At 38.3% G+C, this 26,599-nt stretch overlaps 1 protein-coding gene across 11 annotated transcripts in view; it reads right to left on the reverse strand.

The window, feature by feature from the left end:
- cep112 (centrosomal protein 112) overlaps positions 1-26,599 on the reverse strand; it is a 151,504-nt gene that overhangs the window by 111,722 nt on the left and 13,183 nt on the right. For 10 of the 11 annotated variants that reach the window (XR_008388926.1, XR_008388925.1, XR_008388928.1 and 7 more), the window contains exons 5-8: positions 22,037-22,121; positions 18,497-18,568; positions 10,480-10,527; positions 10,298-10,372 (exon numbers count right to left, since the gene is read on the reverse strand). Coding sequence is in view for 8 of the 11 variants with exons in the window: in XM_053653608.1 (XP_053509583.1) it covers positions 10,298-10,372; positions 10,480-10,527; positions 18,497-18,568; positions 22,037-22,121 (280 nt within the window). In the remaining 3 variants the exon portion in view is untranslated. The remainder of the gene's footprint in view (positions 1-10,297; positions 10,373-10,479; positions 10,528-18,496; positions 18,569-22,036; positions 22,122-26,599) is intronic. The other variant, XM_053653631.1, reaches the window with a different exon arrangement.

The raw sequence follows: 26,599 nt of genomic DNA on the forward strand, positions 1-26,599 counted from the left end.
AAATAACTGTATTGTGTGTTTACTCAGGTTGCTCGTGGGTTATGTTGTATTTCATTTGAAAATCTAAAATATTTTGTATATGCACAAAAACAGAAGAAATCAGGATAAATACTTTTTTTTTTTCCCACAGCACTGTAGCTGTCCTATAGGTATAGGTAATAAAGGTGCCCTATATTATATTATGTTCAGGCATTTTTTTTTTTTCCCGACCTGTTTATGAAACACATCCCAAGTGATCTATACTCTGAAAATAATGTACATTTCTCTGTATTTCAATTCCCAAGCCCGTCCTCTGCATGCCATAGTATTTAGAAGCAGACCTCTGGTGTTCATTATTATTTATTACACAGTACCACAGTCCAGTTGAGTTCTCCAATTGGATTGGTCAGAAGTTGAATACTTTTCTACAACAGTATGACTCTGACAGCAGTTTGGCTGCAAGATCCCATGTTTACATTAATGTGCTTGAGGAGGTGATTATTTAGCACTTTTGGCAGGAGTCTCCAGTGTCAGCACTTTGTAGCATTCAGCAGTAAAGCTGTTGCTTTATGTTTTCTGACACAGGAAAGGAAGGAGAGCGTTGCCATTTCTGTATAACATAAGAAGCGGCATAGTTTTTTGTTTAATTGCCTTCAAGAATAATAATAAAAAAATTTTAAAAAACGGGGGCTGGTGAGAGAACAACATTAAGAACTGCTATAACATAAGTGACAACACTAACTAACTTGTTTACATTACATGCAACAATAAATGGATCAAATGTATGAAGTGCTGTGTACAAATTTGGGATGTGCTGTTACGGGAAAATAATCAACTCTATTAAGTGTCAGGTTGCCTCCCTAATGTTGATATTATGTTGATTATTTTCCTGTAACAGCACATGCCATATATTATTCTTTACATAGCTGACACGCCCAAGTTCTGAAATATGTCTGCTGCTTTTCATCACTACTCATATGAGCACAAACTGACAGAATATGAGGAAAGGAAAGAGCAAACCTGCCAGGCAGAAGGCATTTCTGAGTACAAATTGGTAATACTTTAGAATTTTGCATCATTTTGTTTAACTTTTTATTTTTGCAAATATATCAGTTTCATTGTTAGGAAATGTTTTTAAGACTCACTAGCTAACTCATTTGAACATTAGCAAGTGATGCTAATGTATGTGGAAATTATGTGCGATAGTTATTTGGAAAATAAAAAAAATGTGATTGTTTGGTGTGTCCATCGTTCATTAACACGATACAGTAATGTTCTGTTGAAAGAAAGTGGCATTGTTTTCTTTTGTCTTAAAGTTCAGTGTTGTGTAACTTCATGTTATTTACTTAATTAAAGTGTGGTTTAAAGTAGAACATGTTTTTAAATGTTTATGCTGCTCTTTCTGTTAATTACCTCATTCATTATTATTTGAGAAATTGACAATCATACAAGTAAAACTACTAGTGTCTGCTAAATTCTCGACCATGTGGCAACTTTTAGGTCCTTAAATATCGGTAACACAATTTTCGTAATAGTCGTGTCCTATTAGCCATGCAAAGGGCTACCCAAGCTTTAGAGGCAAAATATTAGAACTGGCTTCAAATGACTATCAGGGAATTCTTTACTGGCTACAATAACATACCATTTTATTTTGTACTTATGCAAATATGGGACACGACCTATTTCTAGGCAACACCACCACTGTGGAAGACAAGTGTGAAAACAATTAGCCAACAGTCCTCATCTGAAAAGTAAACAAAAAATAATAAAATACAAGAGTCTGAATGGTTGTTGATTGAAATATTGAAATTTTTCGCACAACAATCCAGTTTTCCCTGTGATTTGGCAGCAAAGTATGTGAGCAAAGAGGTGTGATGAGAAATTAAATTCATCTTAAACATATTACAGAGACTGAAATTAGTGTCAGGCCTTAAACGAGGGAAAGCGATGTAATCCACACATCTCTGTGGAATCATGTCTTGTTGGATCGTGAAATTTGGGAAATAATTTGATTCCAAAGGTTTATCAACATGTCTGAAAACATGGAAACTTTTTTTTTTGCAGTGGTGGCTCATTTTTTTTTTTTTTTTTTTTAGAGCTCTGGATTGTTGATCTTGGGGTCAGGGGTTCAAGTCTCAGCACTGCCAGGCTGCCACTGCTGGGCCTTTGAGCATGGCTGTTGAACCAATCTGCTCCAGGAGTGCTGCATGTTCGCTGACCCTGCGCTCTGACCCCTGCTTCCTGGCAAGCTGGGATATGCGAAGAAAGGAATTTCACTGTACTTTAATGTACATGTGACAAATAAAGGCTTCTTATTCTAATGCCAAAACATATCACTTAATAAGCAAAGCAATTAGGTGAGTAAGAGATGCTTACTTTTAGGGGACTAAACCACGCCCATCAACTTTGTTTTCCCACAAAATTTGAACTGTCAAAGGAAAGCACTGGTTTCTACCAAGCCAAACTACCAGAGGGTGTTCTTTATTTACTGAAACCTTTCCATGACGGTTTTGTTCAATATTACATGTCATACAGTTGCTCGTGGGCAATGCTAGCTAATAAGGAACTTATGCAACACTCCAGTTTAGTGTTGTCCAAACAGAATGACTAAGAGTTTAAACATTTTTAGTCTATTTATAAAAGCACATGCGTTAGGAACTCTATTACTGAAGGCACTAGATATATTTCTCTAAAACTCCTGAAGCCACAGCCTGTTTGCTGGCAGCGATTCTACTTTCATGTTTCAGTGCTGTGGCCTGAGGGGGTCTTAGAAAGGCTGGATATGAGGAGCTGCCAACTGAGCGATGGAGATGGCTGTCTACACACGTACAAGTGACTCAGTGTCTCCCACTGCTGGACAGACACACACAGTGCACGCAGCAATACAGTGCATTCAAAACAGCTCAAACACAGCGTTTAACAGTTAAACCCATGAACAACCATTTACACGGGGACTTGAATGACAAACACTATACATAAACGAATAAAAAAAAAAAGGGCAATCTTAGACGTGGTAAAGTTTTCTGTAAGGACATGTTTAACATTTTTGGAAAGAGTCTCCAGTGTCAGAGGGAAACCTGCAACTTCAGGAAAAGGAAAGGACGGAGGACTCTCTTGTGGAAAGTAAATATAAACAAATGAAAGGTTAATTGCTCTGGTATAAGAGTAATACAACACTTCGGATCATGCTGTTATTGGTATATAAAATACCACTTCGGGGTGGTAACACCTCTCCACCACCTCAATGTTAATTACATTCTTATAACAGCATGACCTGCATTTTTTTTTATTCCTCGCAGCTGATGTTCATCTTGAATTGTGCTTCCTCAATTAAAAATAAAAAAAAACTGATCTACTGCAACACTGGGGAGCATAGATAAAGTCATGTAATTGTTACACAATGGGATAATACAGTACTAGGCAGCCGCATTAATCAAACTAACAAGGCTAAATGTTTCATTGGATTCTTCAGCAGCTAGCTACTTCTGAATCGTGTAGCGTGTATCCATTTTCACTGACTAGCATCATCACACTTATAAATCCTTTATTTTCATTTTCTTAAGCAGGGATCTTGAATCTCACGTTGACAACCAAGTGTCCTTACTTTTTCCAAAAACATTCCGATTTTCAAAAAATAGAGCCATGAGCCAAAATGTACAGAAGAACAGAATATGCACGCAAAAGAGTTTACAACATCACCATCTGTGACAGCAGAGAGATAATGTTCAGTAACCAGATCCACATGCTGCAAGGCTGCCCGAGTGACTGGCTTTACTGTGTCTCACAAATGTTAACTCTTACATACAAACGTACACCGTTTTCATTTCACTGCAAGTTATATACCAGGGGTGTCCAATCTTATCCGGAAAGGGCCGGTCTGGGTGCAGGTTTTCATTCCAACCAAGCAGAAGCCACACCTGAGTCTATTGAAAGCCAAATTCAACTGATTAAACAGGTGGAATAAGGTGTGGCTCCTGCTTGGTTGGAATGAAAACATGCACCCACACCGGCCCTTTCCGGATAAGATTGGACACCCCTTATATACTGTATATAATTCAAATCAATTAAATTTTACTTGTATAGCACTTTTAACAATGGACATTGTCTCAAAGCAACTTTACAGAAACATATAAACACACGATACAGATTTTAAGAAGGGAACCCTTCCTCATCTGGGTAACAACGGATAGTGTGAAAGTAAAGGAAAGTTCATTATGGTTTTTATATGAAGTCTATTTTGTAACTGAGGACGTGACCAATAAAAATCTTGAATCTTACTAATGGTAAATAATAAGTTTGCATCACTGTCACTGTGAGAGAAACTGACAACTTCCAGGGAAATATTCTGGAGTCTAGAAATGCAACTGACATTTAACTAAGGATTGGACAGTCTCCGAGTATGAGCTTTAGTCAAGCAATAGTAGTAGTAAGATCCCTAGCTATACAGCCCAGTGTAAGCAATACAGCATTTAACCAAGCACAGAATAACAGATAAAAAAGTAACCTGTGAACTTGTATAACTCAATATAACAGTTCTGTTTCCATGCAAGCCAGGAATTTTAGTAAAAGGAAATAGAAATGCGGGGAAAACAGTATTCCGTTAAGAAAGATCAAATGATATTGAACATTTGATTAGAAAACACATGGCATTATTCCTGTTTTATGTTTTAATATTGTCCATGACAATATGGTAACTCCAATTTAAAGCAAACTTTATTTATATGGTTTCACATATAAACATGTAGGGTATAGCCTCCTGATGATTGTTCCTTATTAATGAATAGTTTAACTGTCTATTTGGTTGCATACTACAGTAAGAGACTAAATATATTTATCAAATATACTTACATACAGTCATGTTAAAAAATAACAGGGTTCATGCAGAGGCTTCATAATTATATTCCAGGACTTTTAAGGACTTTTTAAGCACTATTTTCTGTTTTTGTTTTCAAGGACTATACAAAAGATGTCATTCATACATATTCTTATATATTATAATAATAAAACACAAACAATTTTTATATGGCACCGTTTCCCAGCCTTGCTGAACTAAATTTGCATTTCCCAGACATTGCTTCATCTTCACCATAACGTCAGTATACTCCAGGTGAGTGACAGGAGCACTGCTGCCAACAACTTTCAATAGAAATTTGCTAAATGTTGCTAGATCATGTCATGCACTAATTAGCATATTCATTACATCATCGCATATTTGCTTTCTGCCTAGTATTAGCCTTTTACATACGTTTACTTCTGCGGTCTGTGCTCGCATGGTCTATTTTAATACAGCCAAACTCCTAATAAAGCGGTTCTCATTTACGTATTTTTCTGTTTCTGTTGTCAGACAACATAACGAGTATGAAATATTGACTGAAACGTGGCGCATTAAGACTACATGTTAACCATCACTCACTTCCAAGCCATTTCCATGCTGCTGCTCTGCACTGCTAAAATCCTGATTTTATAACTGGTACTGCAGTACTGCCCACGCTCTTCTACGGAAAGTAGATAAGCTTTGTCCAAAAAGTCGCTAGATTTGTCAATGCATGGGCACAAACTCACCCAAACAGGACAGTTGATGATTAGGGGGAAAAAAAATAAATCTCCTGGTCATTTTCTAGTCTTGTTCTTGTTGTTCTTGGCTGACAGGAGTGGAACCTGATGTGGTCTTCTACTATTGTAGATCATCCACCTCAAGGTTTGATGTGTTGTGTGTTCTGAGATGCTTTTCTGCTCAACATGGTTGTAGCGAGTGCTTATTTGAGTTACTATAGACTTCCTGTCTGGTCATTCTCCTCAGATCTCTCATGAACAAGGTGTTTCCCCACACAGAACTGTCGCTCATTCAGTGTTATTTTATTTTTCGCACCATTCTGTGTAAACTCTAAAGACTGTTGTGTGTGAAAATCCAAGGAGATCAGCAGTTATTTCAGTATTATAAAATACTCAAACCAGCCCATCTGGCACCAACAATTAAAGACACAGAGATCACATTCTGCGCATGACTTGCATCTGCATGAGTTTAAGCATTGCACCGCTGCCACATGATTGAATGATGAGATAACTGCATGAACGTGCAGGTGTACAGGTGTTCCTTAAAGTGGGCGCCGAGTGTGTACACACAGTAAGGTCCAAAAAGTCAGAGCACAGATTAGCCAGGAGGAAACTCTGACCTTTTGTACAAAGCAGCTAACATAGTGAATATCACAAATTTTCTTACATTTAAATAGCGACCTAGATATAGTGCAGAATCTTGAATATAATATTTTCCAGATATTGAACATTTATTTTCTTTGTTTTAAATATTTCAAAATTCTAAAACCTTCTGTTTATTTCCAATTTTATATGTGGTCTCAGACTTTGGGACCCCATGTGACATGCTTTTCTACTCACCACGGGTGTAAATAGTGATTATTTGAGTTACTACAGACTTCCTGTCAGCTTGAACCAATCTGGCCATTCTCCTCTGACCTTTGATCTCAACAAGGAGTTTCCACACGAAGACCTGCTGCTTTTTGTTTTTTTGCACCATTCTGTGTAAACTCTAGTGAAAATCCCAAGAGATCAGCAGTTCCAAAATACTCAAACCAGCCCAGTCTTGCATTAGAACCACGTCACAGTCAAAGCCACTGATATCACATTCGATGTTTAACTGAAACTTTTGACCTGTATCATGTGCTGCTGCCACATGATTGGCTGATTGGATAATTGCAGGAATGAACCGTGGAAAAGGTGTTCCTACAGTAATAACGTGGGATAACACACACACACACAGGTTTTAATCTCATCAAAACATACAAAACCTTAAACACCAGGTAATAGTACTATCTGAAGTCAGTGTGTCCCTTTTCCCTTTTCAAACCCTGTCAGAGAAAAAAAAGTTGCAAGGAAGAAAGAATGTGAGATAGTGGGTGTGTGCGATAGAGAATGCTATAGTGATTGAGAGAATGTAAGAGACAAAGGGAGAAAGAGGGGGGAAAAAATGAAAGATTCAGCGAGCAGGGCTTTTTTTCTCCTTGAAGCGGAAAAAAAATTGGAACGGAATCAGTAGGGGGAGCAGAATAAATCTGTGTTTAAAGGGGTCTTTTGGCAGGAGAGGGACTAGAGATGAGTGCAGGAAATAGTGTGCAGCGCTATAACTTTACCCACTCCTCCCTCTCAGCCCAATACACTGCTGCCATTTCAATCATAGACAGTAAAAGCCCAGTCATGCACCATTTCCCCACATGAAAGCCTGGTGGCTTCTGAGAAGCTTTTCACTCACCTTTCTAGAATTACTAGGACGCCTTTCTACTCCTGTATGTGCACTTGCTAGTGCTAATCACCACATTCCTAATTTCAGCGTGCAGTTTTATGGACTTTGAAGAACAGAAGAATGGAGGTATACTCGCTAGACTGTATTGTATGAATAACCTAAAGACACTTTGGATGACAAATTTTCCAGTCACTCAGGGCAGTTAAGATTACTGTGGTTTAAGCCCAGTCTCCAGTAGGGATTATACAGCCTAGTTGACTAATACAGTCACTAGTCACTAGTGCTGTAGTTTTGCATTTGGTGGAAAAACCAGTGAGGCAGATGGAAATGAGATGCAGGCAGACGGTCAAGAAAAACAGGCTAGATATCCTTTGTTAGATGAAGACAAAACAATTCTGCAGTTATCTAAACAAGACTATGCTGTGGGAAAATATATTTTATATATATATATATATATATATATATATATATATATATATATATATATATATATATATATATATATAAAATATATTTTCCCCCAGCATAGTCTTGTTATTACTGTGAAGGAGCAGTTTCAGAGCCACAGGTTGCACATCACTATCCAGTCCCACTCATCCAATTTAGACTTAAATCATTGGTGCATGCTAGCTCAAAGAGACTGATCCAGGCGTGTTTCTTGATGCTGCTTAGGCAGGGGGTGAACATGGCCAAAAACCCTCCCAGATGCTGCTGTAGGCACTACATCCTCCATCCATCATTAAACTACAATGAGCTTCCATGCGGCATGATCTCAGTTTCAGAATCAACGATTCCACAGGAATACATTCTAAGAATTGGTACATCCTTAAATTGTTTAATATGATACAGATTTATTCCTTTCCACAACTGTGCCAATTTATTGACTTTTATACTATAGTTTACATTTACGGCATTTGGCGGACACCCTTATCCAGAGCGACTTACAGTTATCTCATTTATACAACTGAACAGCTGAGGGTTAAGGGCCTTGCTCAAGGGCCCAGCAGTGGTAGCTTGGCAATGCTGGGATTTGAACTCTCAACCATCCGATCAGTATTAGTAATATGGTGACAAGTTGATTACTGTTTTGACTACTGTACTGTTACCTCCATTAAACCTTAAACCATAGCAATTATTCTAAACAGACATTTAGACAGATTTACAGGTAGGGCTGGGCAATATAACAATAATAGTATATCACGAAACTTGAGAACATTTCTATGATATATGATGCGCATCATAATATATAATTTAGCAAACAAACTGTCTGCAAAACAGTAGTAAAATATACCAAAAAACATTCAATTGAGTTTGATGATACTCTTCTTTAATGCCTAAATATATATATCTCAAATCAATGGCATCCACTCAGTATAATTTAGTTTGTAATTATTAAAAACATAAAAAAAAAAAAAAAAATACACCACCATACCAACGATAACTCAGAAAAGTGTATCGTGTAATCATTTATCATGATATCGATATATCACCCAGCCCTATTTACAGCACAGTATATTCTGATATTTGGTCATTTTTCGTCAAAGACTTCTTTTTGTATTAGATCAAACTTCTTTCTCTCCCTGAGAAAATGTAAATGTGTGTGTGTGTGTGTAGGGGGTTAAGGCATGCTCAGTTTTATATTTATCAGTACGAGAGTGAGCAGCGACATCAAAGAGAAGCTGCCTCTATAGGATTTTCGGCTTAAGCAAACATAACAGAGAAGAACGATCATCATAACACTGTCTTTTTTCTTTTTCTTTTTTTTTTTTACAGAATCTCTTAAAAGGCCGTTTGGGATCAGCGTCTCAAAAACAAGCAGAACCTGTAGAGAGCATTTAGCCAGACTTCCTTTAAGCACTCCGGCTTGTCACGTGGTGTGTGAAAAGGACTGACAATCATCTGGCATTTCATTAAGTTCTGGGAAAACAAAACAACTGACAAACCTTGACAGTTTTGAAGCGCAACGTTCAGAGGAAACAGGAAGTGTGCTTGCATGTGCTGAACAACTAAAAATAAATACTGATGTCTGAGAATGGGAAAAATCTACATGATTCAGTCAATAATCAGATTTATTAATATCAACTCTCTGAGTAGTGAAGCTTTTCAATTAATTTCCCAGTAGTCTGGGGGTTGTATTATATACTATATACATCTACACATTAATGCGCTATGTACATCTACACATTAATGCTCTATATACATCTACACATTAATGCTCTATACACATCTACACATTTATGAGCTATATACATCTACATGTTAATGAGCTATATACATCTATTTACTGTACATATACATACAGTCCAGTGTTAGTTGGTTGGAATCACAGATGACTCAAGGTTCCTGGCTGCAAAACAGTCTGATCTCGAGTCACTATACATAATTCAATCTTCGAGGTTACACTATTTTGATCTACTTGTACACATAGGCAGAGTAGAAAATGAAAGATAGCAGATAAACAGTATACAAGTGGGATAACTGCTGAAATCACAGCCCATTCTTCATTCTTTGGATTACCGAGTTATCTGGGTTAGTTTGTTGGGGATTTGACACAACACCGGAGTTTGCCCTTCTTTAAAAGTTATCAGACTTGCTCCTGTGCTTACAAGTTCTCTGGCTTTGATGTAATATCTAAAATCTCAATTGAGATTGAGCGTGATGTGGAAATCAAGGCCATAACACAGGCTTTTTTTTCCTTTAGTACCATTACTTTGCTATTGCAAAGTAAATCTAAGTTCTCAAATTCATAAAATTGCTAACATATTTTGCTTTGCACACTTTATGACCACGGTACTCTGCGTATTCGGGTATTTTTCGCGCCAAAAGAAAAAAAAAAAAAGATTTCTCCCATTTCAAGTTATATTATGACTAGTACATGTAGCTTCTTATCATGGATTTGTCAAGTAAAGAAAAAGAGCTGGGCTCAGATCACAGGATTAGTGTGCATGTAAACACACCCTGTGACAGAATTCACTGGAATGCAAATGGGGCTGCCGAACAGAAAGTCTCACATGAACCAGACTACACATTTAGGGAATTTAGGAATGATCGCTTGGTGCCTACCTCCTTATCTCGTTTGTAATCGGGAGGCTCATCGGTAAGGGTGCTACTTTTTCTTAGGCTTGATTTTGGGTAAATCTATTAGAGAAAGAAAGAGAGAGATGGGATGAGCAGAGTGGAAATCATCAAAGCAACCTCACTTCCTGCCCTTCTTTTCCCCTCCACTAAGAAGCCTTGGCACTTACCGGAGACAGGGGAATAGGGTTCTCGCGCAAATACCTGGGGTTTTCGATCTGCAAAAATAAAACAATGCAACAAGGCCTTAACTCTCCTCCTTTTTTGGCAAGGCGCTTCTGCTCCCTCCACACTTCCCCTCCCGCTCCAACCTCCATTTATCTATCATAAACAAAGTAGGCCAACTTCAAAGGGCGGCACTTAAACACACTCTCTTCCCTAAACTCTGTGTGTTTACGCAGAAGAATACCAAGGGTCATTTCAAGGCATTGTGTGCTTTCAAACCGTTTCCGTTTCTTTTTTGGACTGTATGTCCTTCCCCCCCCCCCCCCCCCGGGTTTTGGCTTTTGTCAACAGTGCCCACATAAACACACACAAACAGAACCATAGCATCTGGGTGCTTTGATTACACGGTGAGGAAGACAACTAGGACTGAAGGAGGCTGGATGACTTTTGAAAGCCGTCCAGACGTCGCTCATGGAGGAGACAGATGGATCGAGAGAATGAAAGTAAGCTGTCTGGACAGCACGGACATAAAGGCAGGGGAGAAAAGGCAACTTCGAAAGACTGCAGATTCCTTCTAACATCGAAAAAACAGAGACGGAGTGTTAAATCATAGAAAAGCAGAAACTCGCACACTGCCTAGTCCAGTCCATCTCAATTAGCTTGCCACCATGTTCATGCAGCAACACATTCAACATTTAAAGTGTATCCAACTGAAAGGTGCGCTGATAAACCACACACACTGCTAAACACTAATTCTTATAGCTTTACAAACTCTCTAGACTCAAGAATGTGGAATGTGTGATCAGGGCAAGGGGATTTATATAATGTCATCGTTCTGTACGTGTATTTCACACATAAATACACACATTTGCGAGTTGTGTATTTCAGGGCATCTTGTAAATCTGCCCCTGCTTACAAATATGAAAGACCGTGGGAGGAAGAGAGAGAGGCAGACTAAACTGTCTCCATGCACTGGCTCCAAAAGCAGGAGTCCGTTACCAAGAGCTGTTTGTTTAACTGATCAGGGCAGGAATATGATGAGGTGTTTTGATGTGTCCTCATAACGATTTCCTTTTCCTGTTATCACTTAGCAGCTATAAGAACTCTGTTTTTTTAATAAGACCAACAAAAAAAACCCTGGCCTGTCATGATATCAAGTAACCATCCAGCCAGCCATCCATTTTCTATACCGCTTATTCTACTGGGTCATGGGGAACCTGGAGCCCATCCCAGGGAGCATGGGGCACAAGGCAGGGTACCAATCCATCGCATACACCTTCACACACCCATTCATACACTACGGACACTCTGGACATACCAATCAGCCTACATGTCTTTGGATTGGGGGAGGAAACAGGAGTACGCTGAGGAAAACCCTGCAGTACAGGGAGAACATGTAAACTCTGCACACACAGGGCTGTGGCGGGAATCGAACCCCCAACCCTGGAGGTGTGAGGCAAATGTGCTAAGCACTAAGCCACCGTGCACCCAATATCAAGTAACCATAAAGCCAAAAGCCTTCTGTCCTGAACACTTCCCCAAGTGGTATAACCTAAAGTTAGAGCTTTACTTCTTAAAAAGCACTGACACTGGAGACTCCTTCCAGAAATGTAAAATAAACAGATCTGACCCAAAAATCTGATACAGTACTTGCGCATAAAGTGTTCACACTGACTCAATCTTTGAACAGTTGATATCTTCACTATGATACTATAGACTTGACGTTAAAACTCGAATGAAATCAGGAATGAATCTGGTGCTCATACTCAAGTTTCTTTCAACACACTTAGTATTGCTTGACTCCATAGTATACAGTCATAGAAGAGAAATTATTTATATTCTCACTATCCGGTGTCAGCCAGATGAGGACAGAGAGCTGGGTTCCTCTCAAGGTTTCTTCCTCAAATTCATCCTTGCCACAGTCACCTCTGGCTTAAATTTATCAGAGATAAATCTATATCTAGATTTCTGAAAAGATGCTTTGTGATAAACTCCATGGTTAAAAGTGCTATATAAACAAAACCTAAAGGGGTCATGACATGAGAAATCAAATTTTCCTTGATTTTTTTTAACATGCAAGACATCGACACCTACATTCACATTATCACACCATTGGCCCCACCCACAAGTGTTCAGTCGTTGAAAACAATTCAGCACGCTTTACAGCAGGGGGCACTGATAATTAATTCGTAGGCAATGATGTTAGCCAATCATAGCAGTGGGTGGTTAAATTGAAGATTTCAACTTAAAGGACACAAAAACCGATTGTTTCAGCCAGAGGGCCAGAGAAAGGGTAGAAAAAAGGTAATAAATTACTCACATTTGTATGTTTTTTGTGCAAAAAAAAAAAAGGAAAGAGAATAAAAAAAAACATTTCATCACCCCTTTAACTGAATTGAATTGAAAAACAGAACTGGCTGCTGCTCTGTGCCATTAACAATAAACTCCTCGTGCTGGGTTTTATTTTTAAGATGTTTTATGTTGTAGTATGAGTAAATGAGCACAACATCATACTGATACATATCTAATGTCTGTATCAGTGCATCCCTAATTTATGTTTGCCTGCTGAAATGATGAAATTCTGACACAGTTAATCACAGTGCAAGTGCATAATAAATTATTCACTTATAAAAATGTTCAAACTGCTACAGTAATGAAAAGAAGAAAAAAAACCCTTTGAAAACCCAACACTTCACTATTAGGAATGTATATTACTATTTAGGATTTGAACAGACAAATGATCAAACAGGATTTTCTAACATAGTGGCTCCAGTGATATCTGACAGACTCACACAGGTCTGACCTTAAACCACATAGTAAGCCTTTCAATGTCTCTATAAATCAAAGAAAGAATACAAATAATGTGGCAGCTGAGAGAGAAAGGGAGTGAGCACGAGAGAGAGAGAGAGAGAGCAGTAGAGAGCGAGAGCGAGAGAGGTGGAAAGGAGCTTAATGTTAGAGTATTATGTTATGACACGCCTCCAAACCAAATGCTGGCGTACCCCACACTCCAGGGTTAAATGCATCACTGGAATGATAAAAATAAAAGTGGGATTTAAAAAAAATTGCCCAGGCTTGTCTGGCCTACCAGTTTTGCCATGCACAATGTGTGCTCAACAATGCAGATGTACTGAAAGACAGTTGTGGTGCAGTTATTCCGTTGTAAAGTCAATATAGCCTGCAATGTGTACACCAACATAAAAAAAAAAAACCTCTCATCTCTCCCTGATAAAATGTAATACATCTGTAAATCCATTCATGTTTTCCTAATCACTGAGTGACCCTGCCCAAAACAAACACGGCGAGTCTAATTTTAGCCAACATTTCACTAAACAAAATATGAGGCAGCTTGGAAAAACCCATCAGTGCAATGATTAAAAAAAACCACGCAAGACACGGGTCCGTTAATGATCATCAGATAACGATCACATCAAATATCAGAATGGGGAAAAATGTGATCTCATTGACTCTGTGGCTGTGGCATGATTATGGGTGGAAGCACCCTGTTGATGAGAGTCGTCATAGGAGAATGGTTAAAAGACAAAGCGATCTTATTCCAATCTGGGTGAGTACGTGTCCACTGGAGCCTCAGATTCCTGTTCTTAACTGACAGGAGTGGAACCTGATGTGGTCTTCTGCTGCTGAAGCCAATCCACCTCAAGGTTCGTCACATCAGGTGTTCTGTGATGCTTTTCTATTCATCACGGTTGTAAAGATTGTTTATTTCAGTTACTGTCGCCTTCCTGTCAGCTCGAACCAATCTCGCTCATCTCCTCTGACCTTTCACAAATCAACAAGGCATGTCTGCTTGCAGAACTGCAGCTTACTGTATGTGTTTTTTGTCCAAAACAAGAAGCTGAGATCAAATCAAGAGTCTTAAAGTCCCTGTCAAGTGCCTTAAAACGTGTAGCATTGTTCGATGTGCTGACGTAATTTCCACTGAAACAGGAAGTCAGGGCAGGACATATTGAATGGCTCCTCTCCCTTTTTAAATAGTCAATAGCGTTTAGCTAAACCGTTGATCCGTATTGGTGGTGGAGAGAGACTGTCAATTTTGAATGCATATATCTTCTAAATGTGAATTTTGTCATTGTTTTGGAGCTTATAGATTTACATTTTACATTTATGGCATTTTGGCAGCTGCCTTTCTCCAGAGCGACTTACATCTCACTTATACAACTGAGCAATTGAGGGCCTTGCCCAAGAGCCCAACAGTGGCAGCTTGGCAATGCTGGGTCTTGAAACCCTAACCTTCTGATCAGTAACCCAGATCCTTTACCCATTGAGCCACCACTGCCCTAACATTGATAACCTTAAGGCAAACATATTCATACTAAAAGCCACGAAACGTCCATTTTGATTTCATGGGGACTTTACTGTGTTTCAAGTACAAGTCCAAGACTTCTCTGACCGCCTCTCTGACACTAATATGTCAAAATCTGACCATGCATAAAACTTTCCCAGGCTGCTTCACATAAATCATGATATCCAGGCATGGACACTTATTATTCTGGAAATTATCCCAGGGTTTAACAGCTTTAAGAAGCTAGTAAGCTGTTACAAATGAAGACCATGTGATCAACACAAAGACACGACGTATGAACGACTTCCGCTTTGGTTGAATTAATAAGACGCTAACAAGTTGTATAGATAAACATATTTTTAAAATACAACATTTAAGATACAATACAAATGTCACTGTACTATTGAACATCACGATTAAAATACTCTCCAATAACAGTGGTATGAAACTGGAATATTGATAGATGGAAGTCTAATAAGAAATATCAATAAATAATAATGAAACTCTGCCCACTGTTTAAACGTGAAACAGAAGTCCCATAAAGCTAGCAGCTGAAGTTTATCATGCAGTCTGCAGGCTAATGCAGCAAGACACACAGCTTCAAGTCTGAGCTCCATGTGGATGGAGCTTTTACTGGTATGGGCCTGTGAGTGCCAGCTGCTCACCTCTCTGCCCATCGTGCTGATAAGATAGAGTAAGCAACATTCCTCCATGTTTTCTTTGTGCTTTCTGGGTCACAGAAGCCCAGCTTGAACTTAAAAGGAGCACCGTTTTGTGTAAGGAATGTTTTGAGCTTGGCATGGTGATGGAATTGCGTCAGACGCTTTCACAGAGGCGGAGACAGAAAGAAAGGGAGGACAAAGGCTACTAAGAGAAAAAGTCCTGCGATATCCTGCAAAGCTTCTCACTTTGATGTGCCAAACTCTGAAAGCTGATGTCTTAACCAATCAGCATCATATCAAATCCACTGCAGTCCAGCTTCCTTCAAAACACGTTACAATGCACTCAATCTTTCATAGCACCTGAACACAATCTAGATAGAATACAGGAGGTGAATGTCAAACATGCAAACATAAGCGTTAATAAACAGAAAGGGGAGAGAGAAAAACAGACAGAAAAAGAGAGAAGGAAAGAGAACGAGCGAAAGTTTGAAAAGCTTGCTGATAACGTGATCATATCAATCATTATTTTATACAACGGTTCGTCCCAGTCCACCAATTTGGTTTTCCAAGAGCGCCTAAATGTCCCATAACCACACTGGGACATTTCGCTGTGTGCATCACTCTGCACATCTGTGTAAAATTCCACTTCCTAGCTCAAAACGGTTACTACAGTAGTGATCGCGACATCATCAGCACACGTGGTAAACTATACTTTTCAGGAATATAACTTTTGCCACAAAATAGGAAAGCTTGTCAGATGAAGACGCTGATTTTTTTACCGGAAGCATCTTTAATGGGAATGGATAAATCAACAAGAACTAGCTAGCTAGCGAGTTAGCCGGCATGCCATAAAGTCAGCACGGTTTTTCAGGATCCACAATCATGTGGAAAAATAAGTACACCCCATGGAAATTTTGGAAATACTACCTTCTGATGCTAAGGGTGTACTTACTTTTTCCACAGAAGATAATCACATATATTGATATTTCTGTTGAATAAATGATTGGAAAAGCTCATTTTCCTTGTGGTTTTGTTCAAGTATATCAACTTTATTAATACGCACTTTTACAAAGATGATCAAATGTTTGCTTGTCCAAATACGTCAAAAAAGCCAACAATTTCCACGGGGTGTACTGATTTTTTTCACATGACTGTATTTCCAATAGCAGAGCAAAAAGAAACAGATATTGTGTTCGAAATGTTACTCAATATTAATTTCTTGTTCATAGAATTGTTGTATAAAAGCAATACAGCATGAGCAAGAGTGTGGTTATACTGAAAACTAACTACAGCATCTGCTATTCTTATGGTACAATAATATTTAACAGAATGATACTGACCACCTGAATCAAAACAGTGTCACACCTGCTAAGTAAGGAATAACACATGATAGACCGTGCGGTGAGAAGACAATAAAGGAAGCTGGGGTGTGATGTAGCACAACGCACTGGTGGAGTGACGCTACCCCAACAAAGTGCATTATTGTTATTCCGCTTATATCACAGTGATTTGCCAATGATTATAATGTTTAATTTATTGATGTGTGAAATGCACATTTTAACAGTTTATAATTAGATATAATGTTGTGGAATGTCCAAGAGACAAGATAGTTCCTGTTCTCAATAATGTAATAGCTGTGATACACAGTCATTCCCTCATCAGCATCTCTCTCTCTCTCTTTCTCTCTCTCTCTAAAACAAAAAACAAAACGCAGCTTGTCATAATACTGACAAACTGGACAGCGTAACCTCCTCTGTCCTGAAGACTTTCATGTGCTGATAAACCTCCCGAAGCACTGGGACTCTTACAAATGCTTACAACCAAAAATGTTCAATAAATGTTCAATAAATGTCTCCTAACAAAAACACATCAATCATTACACGTTTTACTTTATTAAACAACACATTTTTTAAATCCATTTATTATTAGCCTAAGATTATGTGGAGTACCCGCTGTATAAATCCCTGTGTATGCTCTCTCGCTATGGAAACAATAACATATTAGAACAAGTGCATTAATATTAACCTTATTGTTCATGTTACAGCCGGAACTACCTGTGCTGTTATACAAAAATAATGCACACCTTCTGACCAGTCAGATTCGAGCATTCGACTATGCTGTGGTATGGAGAATAATGCAGAGAACAGAGAAACTAGAGTGTGTGTATATTCAGGGTTTTACAGTAAACAACAGGTGCTTGTGGGAAAAAAAAGTAACTGCTGGTTTGTTTTAGAGGTGTAATAAGAAAGTGTGCATGTAAAGCTCTCTCGATCACTCGGTTTGAATTTGTCTGCGCTAACTGGTGTAGGAGAGCAAACTGAACTTTAAAATAATTTCTGTTGGTATGCCTAATGCATATAGTTTATTACTGATGTGTCTAATGTTAGCTAAGTAACATACACTGATGGCATTTAGTTCACATTAACGAACTGAAAACATTCTCGATTTAACATGACGGAAAATAAGGCCACACTTAGTTCGAGCAGGAAATTAGAGTTGAGATAAAACTGATGACTAATGTAAAATAAGGACAAGGGGGCAGAGCTTCAAGGGGCGTCAGTTAATATCAGAGAGGTCAAAACACCTCCATCAGTTAATTCAGATTCATATTTTGATTAGCTCTTCTGTCTTTCGATTCGATTCTGTAATTTTGATTAGCTCTTCTGACTGAATGACGACTCATAGCAGCGCATTCCGATATTGAAATGCAGAGCTCCTATACGACATGTTGACGGGTCTGCTATTGCAACCACTCAACAAGTTTCACTTGCAAATGTATTAACATGGTTACTAAACTCACAAATATATAGGCAGTAATACATATATTGCATAGTAAAATGATATACACTGTATCATAACAGAATTAGATGATAATAAGCAGTTTCTCATTATTTGATTAATAATTAGATGTATTGTTGAGTGCATATATATATATACACATATATATATATATGTGTGTGTGTATATATTTGTGTATATGTATATATATATATATACACACACACACATACATACATACATACATATATATATATATATATACACATCTCATGTTACCCCAAGGTTCCAGCTGTTGAGACGGGCCTCTACGTCACTGTCATCAGACAAGGGTCTTCTTAGTCGCTCATCCTGAAAGGTAGAAGAGGAGTAACACAGAGATTAACGCTTTATACTTTCCCAAATGCTCACACTCACTCTTCTATTTAACATGAGATTGAAAGTAATGATTATAGATTCTGCATTAAACACTCCTTAAACCAACAATACTCCATGATAAAGGACAGCAATATACAGAATTTACATGTGTGCAACCTTATATTAGTACCCTGGGGTTTTTATATATATATATATATATATATATATATATATATATATATATATAAATAATAAAAATATTTAAAAAAAACATTATCAAACCCACCATTATCTAATTTCAGCTTTCTCAGTTACATGGCAGTTTTTTCCCCCGTCTTATTCACTTAAAGAGGAAAAAAGAGGTTGGTAGGAGGATAGCCGTTTTTATAGCTGCTATAACGGGAACCTGCTTGTCTTCTGGACGTTGCACAGCATTAAATCTGAATATTAATGGTTAAACAGAATCACGACATTGATTGAAAAGTAAGAGGAGTAAAACATGATGGGGCATGCTGTTGTGGGAAAATAATCCACTTCATGCCGGGCCGCATCACCCCATCATGAATTAATTTCCTATAATGGCACACCCCATCATGTTGTATTCCTTATTTAATTCTTCACAGGTCTCAAACTGTTATTCTTCCAGAAAGCTGCTCACGATGGACTGAGATTAATTCATCTCACTCCCTATAGGATTAGAGATAAACTCTACTGTCACATGATGTTTTCCTCATCTTGTAAAAGAGATAGGAGCAAAGAGAAAAGACAAAGAGAATGAAAAAGACGGTATGTGCGCGTGCGTGCATGTGTGTTGGAAAGAAAGGATAAGAGATAGTGAGAGAGGGATATAGGTGCTGGCGTTCTGCCCTCCAGATGTTTGGCTGCTCCACACTATTACTGCCTTTCCCTTTTCCGTGCAGCCCCTCTACTGGGTCACATGACTCAACCCAACCCTTTCCCTATACACACATGCATGCACACACTTACACGTTGGCAGTACAATATTTGTGACATACTTCCTCTCTGACTTACTAATTTTCTATATTTCTGCGTAACTATGACCTAAAACATCATCAGATTTTCACACAAGTCCTAAAAGTAGACAAAGAGACCCCAATTAAATAAGTGAGAAAAAAATATTATACCTGATCATTTATTTATCGAGGAAAATGATGCAATATTACATATCTGTGAGTGGCAAAAGTATGTGAAACGCTAGTATTAGCAGTTTAATTTGAAGGGGAAATTAGAGCCAGGTGTTTTCTGTCAATGGGATGACAATGAAGTGTGAGTGAGCGCTCTGTTTTATTTAAAGAACAGAGATCTATCAACTTCTGATCTTGTTTGTGGAAGTATATCATGACACGAACCAAAGGGCTTTCTGAGGACCTCAGAAAAAGAGTTGTTGACGCTCATCAGGCTGGAAAAGGTTACAAAACTGTCTCTAAAGGGTTTGGACTCTAATCCACAGTCAGACAGATTGTGTACAAATGGAGGAAACTCAAAACCATCGTTACCCTCCCCAGTAGAGGTTGACCAACAAAGATCAAACAGCAAGATGTGTAATAGTCCACAAGGTCACAAAGGAGCCAGGGTAACTTCTAAGCAACTAAAGGCCTCTCTTACATTGGCTAATGTTAATGTTCATGAGTCCACCATCTGGAGAACACTGAACAACAAATTTGTGCATGGCAGAGTTGCAAGGAGAAAGTGACTGCTCTCCAAAAAGAACATTGTTGCTGTCTGCAGTTTGTGAACAATCATGTGGACAAGCCAGAAGGCTATTGGAAAAATGTTTTGTGGATGGATGAGACCAAAATAGAACTTTTTTGGTGTAAATGAGAAGCGTTATGTTTGGAAAAACGATAGCACTGTTTTCCAGCATAAGAACCTTATGCCATCTGTGCAACATGGTGGTGATAGTATCATGGTTTGGGCCTGTTTTCCTGCATCTGGGCCAAGACAACTTGCCTTCATTGATGGGAAAACGAATTCTTAAGTAATACAGTGAAATCTAAAGGAAACTGTCAGGACATCTGTCTGTGAACTGAATATTAAGAGAAAGTGGGTCATGCAGCAAGACAATGACCCTAAGCACACACATCTCTTATACATACATACATACATACATACATACACACACACATATACATATATATATATATATACATACATATATATATATATATATACACATACATACATATATATATATATATATATATACATACATATATATATATATATATATATATATATATACATACATACACATATATATATATATATATATATATATATATTCTCTTCTTTAACCATTAAACTGTTTTTGAATGGCCAAGTCAAAGCTGACCTTAATTCAATAGAAATGCTGTGAAAGAACCTGAAGCAAGCAGTTCATGTGAGGAAACCCACCAACATCCCAGAGTTGAAGCTGTTCTGTACTGAAGAACGGTCGATGTGCAGGACTGATCAACACTTACTGGAAATGTTTAGTAGCAGTTACTGCTGCACGAGGGGGTCACACCAGATACTGAAAGCAAAGGTTCACATACTTTTCCCACTCACAGATATGTAATATTGGATCATTTTCCTCAACAAATAAATGAACAGGTATAATATTTTTTTCTAATTTGTTTAATTGGGTTTTCTTTATTTACATTTAACACTATTTATGCAGATATATAGAATATATTAAAGGCACCACAGTATGCATTACTGTAGCTTACTCACACTAGGCCTGTGCCTAACCTTACTCTCAACAACTTCAAAACATTTAGGCTCTTAGTTTTTCAACTGAAAAATACATTTGTTTTGTCAGAACCAGCCAAGTGTCCTCACAATCTCCAAACGGTCATATATTAACATTATTATAGGGACATTTAGTCCTCAAAAAGGGATACAAACTTAGACACACACACACACACAGACATTTTCTTTCTCTGTAGCCAAAGGCTCCTTTGCTACAAGGCCTTTAGGTTCTCTCTGATGCTACATTCATCCAAGATACCTTGATGTTGAAGTGTCCACATTGGAGCAGAAATGATGAAATTCCGAAACATAAATCATCAGAACTAAGTGGAACATTCTAGGCAAAAGTCAAGACTAGTCTAGACATGAACACTATTCAGTTGCGCCACTCGGGAGCCTATAACGTCTTAAACATAAAACTCATGCAGCAACCTAGATAAACAGAGCTAAATAAAGGGTTCCATAATGCCCCTGATTGATTAATACCGAGTTCAGTTCAGTATCAGAGTACCTAAACGTGTACCGAAAATGGTATCTGTGATTCTCTACTTATAGTCTTAAGACACTAAAGGCAATGGAACGGGAATTGAACATAATCATTTTTAGGAAATGAGATAATCATGTTGCAAATAAATTCAAGAAAACTATTTTTTTGCTGTTTTGCAGATCATAAGATCATCAGATCATCAAATCTTAAGAAGAGCTGCTCACCATCTTGTCCTCTTTGGCAGTGGGTTTGAGTGGACTGGACGATAAAGGTCTCGTTGGAGACTTGTGACTGAACAGGTTTCTCCTTCTGCAAACAAGAGAATGGAAATTAGGTCACCCAAGTCAAGGAAATATGCCAAATCCAGTTATACAGATATATCACCTATATTTACAACCTTGTGAAGTTTCCATGGTAATTATGGTTGTATTGATTCCATCCTGGCCTGAAATTCTGAGCCATTTTATTCCAGGAACATGCGTGATGTTGACTGTACTGATCATCCCCCCCCGGGATACTCTTAATGTATCGCGTTGCCTTCTTGAGCATCAGTGAATGTTTGCACCTTTTGTAAGAGTTGTGTACGAGTCCCTCAGTTGTCTTAAGAGTGAAAAGATGGATCTAAAAATCATATAGCCACTGTTGGAAAGGCATCAAATATGCAGAATATGCTGGAAAAGCAAAGGATTTTTCTGAAGAACAGTGGGCAGTTTAACTGCTCAGGACAAACTAGGGATTTATGAACAACTATCACAAAACATAAAAACAGTCGTTGATCATCCACGTAATGACACACAGTATTAAGAATCAAATGTATGTAAAATTTTGAACTAGGTTATTCGTGTAAATTCAGTTATAAATATGTCTTGTGGACTATATGTAAACATCTGTTACTGTATATGAAATAGCTTATTCAAGGCATAAATAAAAAAAACATTTGATCCTCTTTGAAACTGTGCCTATTCATTAAGTTCATACACTATCAAATGACACAAAAAAGTGAAATTTTGTAGTAATTTTCACAATTTATATTAACAAAAAAACAGCTCAGTCATGCTTTTGCAATCAGAAAGAGATTACACAAATTTGACCTGTGTGGGAGGGGTGCCAGGAAAAAGCCTTTGCAAGACTACAGTTTGCCAATGAGCATATAGGCAAAGACCAGGCCTTTTGGAATAATGTGCTCGGGACAGATGAAGCAAAGATAGAGTTGTTTGGCCAAAGTAACAGCAGACATGTTTGACGTGTCTGCTGTTGACGTGACATGTTTGATGTGACACAGCTTTTCAGGAGAAGCACCTCATACCAACTGTGAAGCACTGTGGTGGAAATGTTATGGTTTGGGGTTGCTTTTGCTTTGATTCAACTATAAATTCAGCATCATATCAAAGAGTGCTTGAAGATAATGTGAGGTCATCTGTCTCAAAGTTGAAGCTCAACTGAAAGTGGACCTTTCAACAGGATAATGATCCTAAGCGCACTAGCAAATCCACCAAGGATTAGATCAAAAAGAAGAAATGGAGTGTTATGGAATGGCCTAGTAAAGCCCAGATTTGAATCCCATTGAAATGTTGTGGGAGGATTCCTCAAACATCCTCAAACACCTTGCAACTGAAAGAATATGTAAGGAAGAGTGGTCAAAAATTCCAGCAATGCTGGTGGACAATTATGCAAAACGCCTATAAGACGTTATTTCTGCTAAAGGGGGCAATACTAGCTTTTGAGGGTGGACTTACTTTTTCTACAAAAGAATATCACTATCAATATCTATTGACATTCCGTTGAATAAATGACTGAAAAAGCTAATTTTCCTTGCGGTTGTTTTCAAGTATATCAACTTTATTAATAGGCGCTATTCGAAAGATGATCACGTTTGCTTATCCAAACATGTCAAAAAAGCCAACAATTTCCACGGGGTGTACTTAGTTTACTTTATCTGTATACATACAGTCAGGTGGAAAAATATGTTCTACAGCAAATACTACGTAAATAAATAATAAAGTATTCTGTTTTTACTTACATACTGTACTAATATACTAAATCTTAATTGTAATTGGCAAGATTGCATGACTAAACAATTACACTAATCAAAGTTATAGACTAAGAATAATAATAATAGTAGTATTAATAATAATAATAATAATAATAATAATAATAATAATAGATGCAGTGATCTGATCAGATCAATAAACTAAATGAGATTGAGCTGTATTTACCCAAAACATACTTTAATAATTACATTGATATAAAAACATATGGTTTTGAATACTTAAGATGAGTTAAAAAAAAATTCAGATTACCTGATTAAGTACTATTTCACATTATTAATAGCGTTGCTACTGTCAGGCATACTGAATTAATATAATATTGTTCCTATATTGGTATTTTAAAAATAAATTAAGAGTGGGACCGGTGCATTTCTAATTGTAAGAGTTTGGTGTCACATATTGCAGTGTGTTGAAGCGTACCGCCCCTCACCAGCACTCAAGCCAACAGGCTCACAGCTATTGTAAATCCATCTGTGTGTTTGCATACAGATGCCACACACCACGCTCTATTTACTTTGATGCTTCCCGAGTTAACCAGCCTTCCAGTTTAGTGACGCACATCGAAGCAGCTGAGACTCACATCAAAGCGTTTCTGTGCTACTAACAATAAAAGAATCATGAGCCACATCCTGTTCTCAACTGCAACTGACTGCTTGCGACACTGGTGTGCAGATACACACGTTAACATGCCAGTATATTTCGCTGTGGATTTACATCTACCCGGTCCACTGTTCGGTTACAGTTTGCCTAAAAGCAACAAGTTTGTTGAAGGCTCGTTGGTTAGCAGTGACTGACCACTGACTTTAATTTTTGTTGATTTTGGCAAGCGGTTTGCCTCAGAGGCTTATTAGGAGTGAGTTCATGAGCTGATGACACACGCTGAAAGAAAAATCCACCCTGAATGACCTGCATATTCGTCGTTATAATTAGCATGTGATCGTCAGAGTCTTTAGTGTTTCCTATGTTACCAACAATGCCATTCCACTATCCACTGATAGTGGTGCCAGTAGGATTTAGCCCTCGCTTTATCTCTGCTTAAAGATAGTGATGCAGCAGCGCTTTAGTATTTTAGTATATTCAGCTCTCAGCTTCTACTCTGTACATTCTCAAACTGATCAGCTTTCAAAAATCTCATGCTAATAGACTGCTAACCCGATAAGCTAAGTCTCTGCTGTACCTCAGTGCAGCTGTGTCTAATAGTGTAAATGTGAGTCCACCGTTTGCTGCACCATGATGGCATGGTGGCTTAGTGTTTAGCGCATCTGCCTCGAACCTTCCGGGTTTGGGGTTCAAATCCCGCCTCCACCCTGTGTGTGCGGAGTTTGCATGTTCTCCCCGTGCTTCAGGGTGTCCTCTGGATACGCAGGTTTCCTTCCCCAGTCCAAAGACATGCGATGTAGGCTGATTGGCATCTCTAAATTGTCTGTAGTGCATGTGTGTGTGCGATTGTGCCCTGCGATGGTTTGGCACCCCGTCCACGGTGTCCCCCGCCTTGTGCCCCGAGTCCCCAGGGATAAGCTCCATTCAGGTATGGAAAATGGATGGATGAACATTGTTAGAAAATGGTGAACGAGAAAAGAAGCTCATTCTCCTTTGTTTTTAGGAGTTAAAACCAAAGCACCATATGCTTGTGATTGCTGAAAACGTTCTCCATTGCATCTGCACTAGTAAATGCCCCCCTGTGATGTGCGTTCTCACTGAAATAATCCCTAAACTAAAATGAATCCCTAAACACATCAGAAACACTGCAATATAAACTTACTCAGTGTGCACACAGTAGTGTTCTCTTCTAGTACAGTCTTCACTGTAATGTGTTTTTAATTCAGCGGAGCTTGTGTAGCATAGAAGCATGACGGTGATGCGCAAATCCATGTTTATATCCAAAATGATCCACGGTTTGCAAGGGGTTGGGGAAATGAATGCGAATTGCTTAAAAAGTTTCGTTTAATTCAAGTTTATTGTTATTCTATGCTGTATTTGCACGCTTGCAGTGAAAATATCTGTCGATTATTATAACGGGAGAGATCGGTTTGTAACGAGGCCGTTGCTGCTGGCTCACAGTGTAGACGCGGTGATAAACAGTATGAGCGCAAGTAAGATCTGTAATGTCTAATCAAAATACTATGATCAAAATAAACATAGGTAGAGAGGTAGAGAGAGAGAGAGAGAGAGAGAGAGAGAGAGAGATACACACATTGTTTTACTTTTTTATAAAGTTTTAGGCGGAATTTTATGTGTGTAAAACTCAGATTGTGGATTTAATTTTAAATAAATAAAAAGTGTCAAAATGTTTTCAGATGAATCGATAAAAAATTATAACCGACTGATTAATCGATTATGAAAATAATCATTAGTTGCAGCCCTAAATAAGTATCTGAATACATAATCTTTTGCCTACTGATGAAAAGGAGAGCATAACTGCAGCATGAATAAAAATTAAGAGCACATCAAACAGGCACAAAAGGAGTAAAGACTACCTTACAGCTGTTTACATAGAATGACAGGTCAATAAAGACAGCCCTGTTTAATCTCTAGAGAGCTGTCCATATGCGCACGCACACGCACACACACACACACACACACACACATACTCTTTTGAGGCAGCAGATGAGGGCAGGCCGTTGTGATTGGTGGCCAGCCGTTAACAGGTGGACGGAGATAATTGAATGAGATCAAAGCATTGAGAGGGGCCCGGGTCTGCGCTGGAGTGGCAAGGTGCCACTGATTAAAGCCGCCTGA

The sequence above is a fragment of the Ictalurus furcatus genome, chromosome 2, assembly GCF_023375685.1.
Source record: "Ictalurus furcatus strain D&B chromosome 2, Billie_1.0, whole genome shotgun sequence".
NCBI lineage: Eukaryota > Metazoa > Chordata > Actinopteri > Siluriformes > Ictaluridae > Ictalurus > Ictalurus furcatus.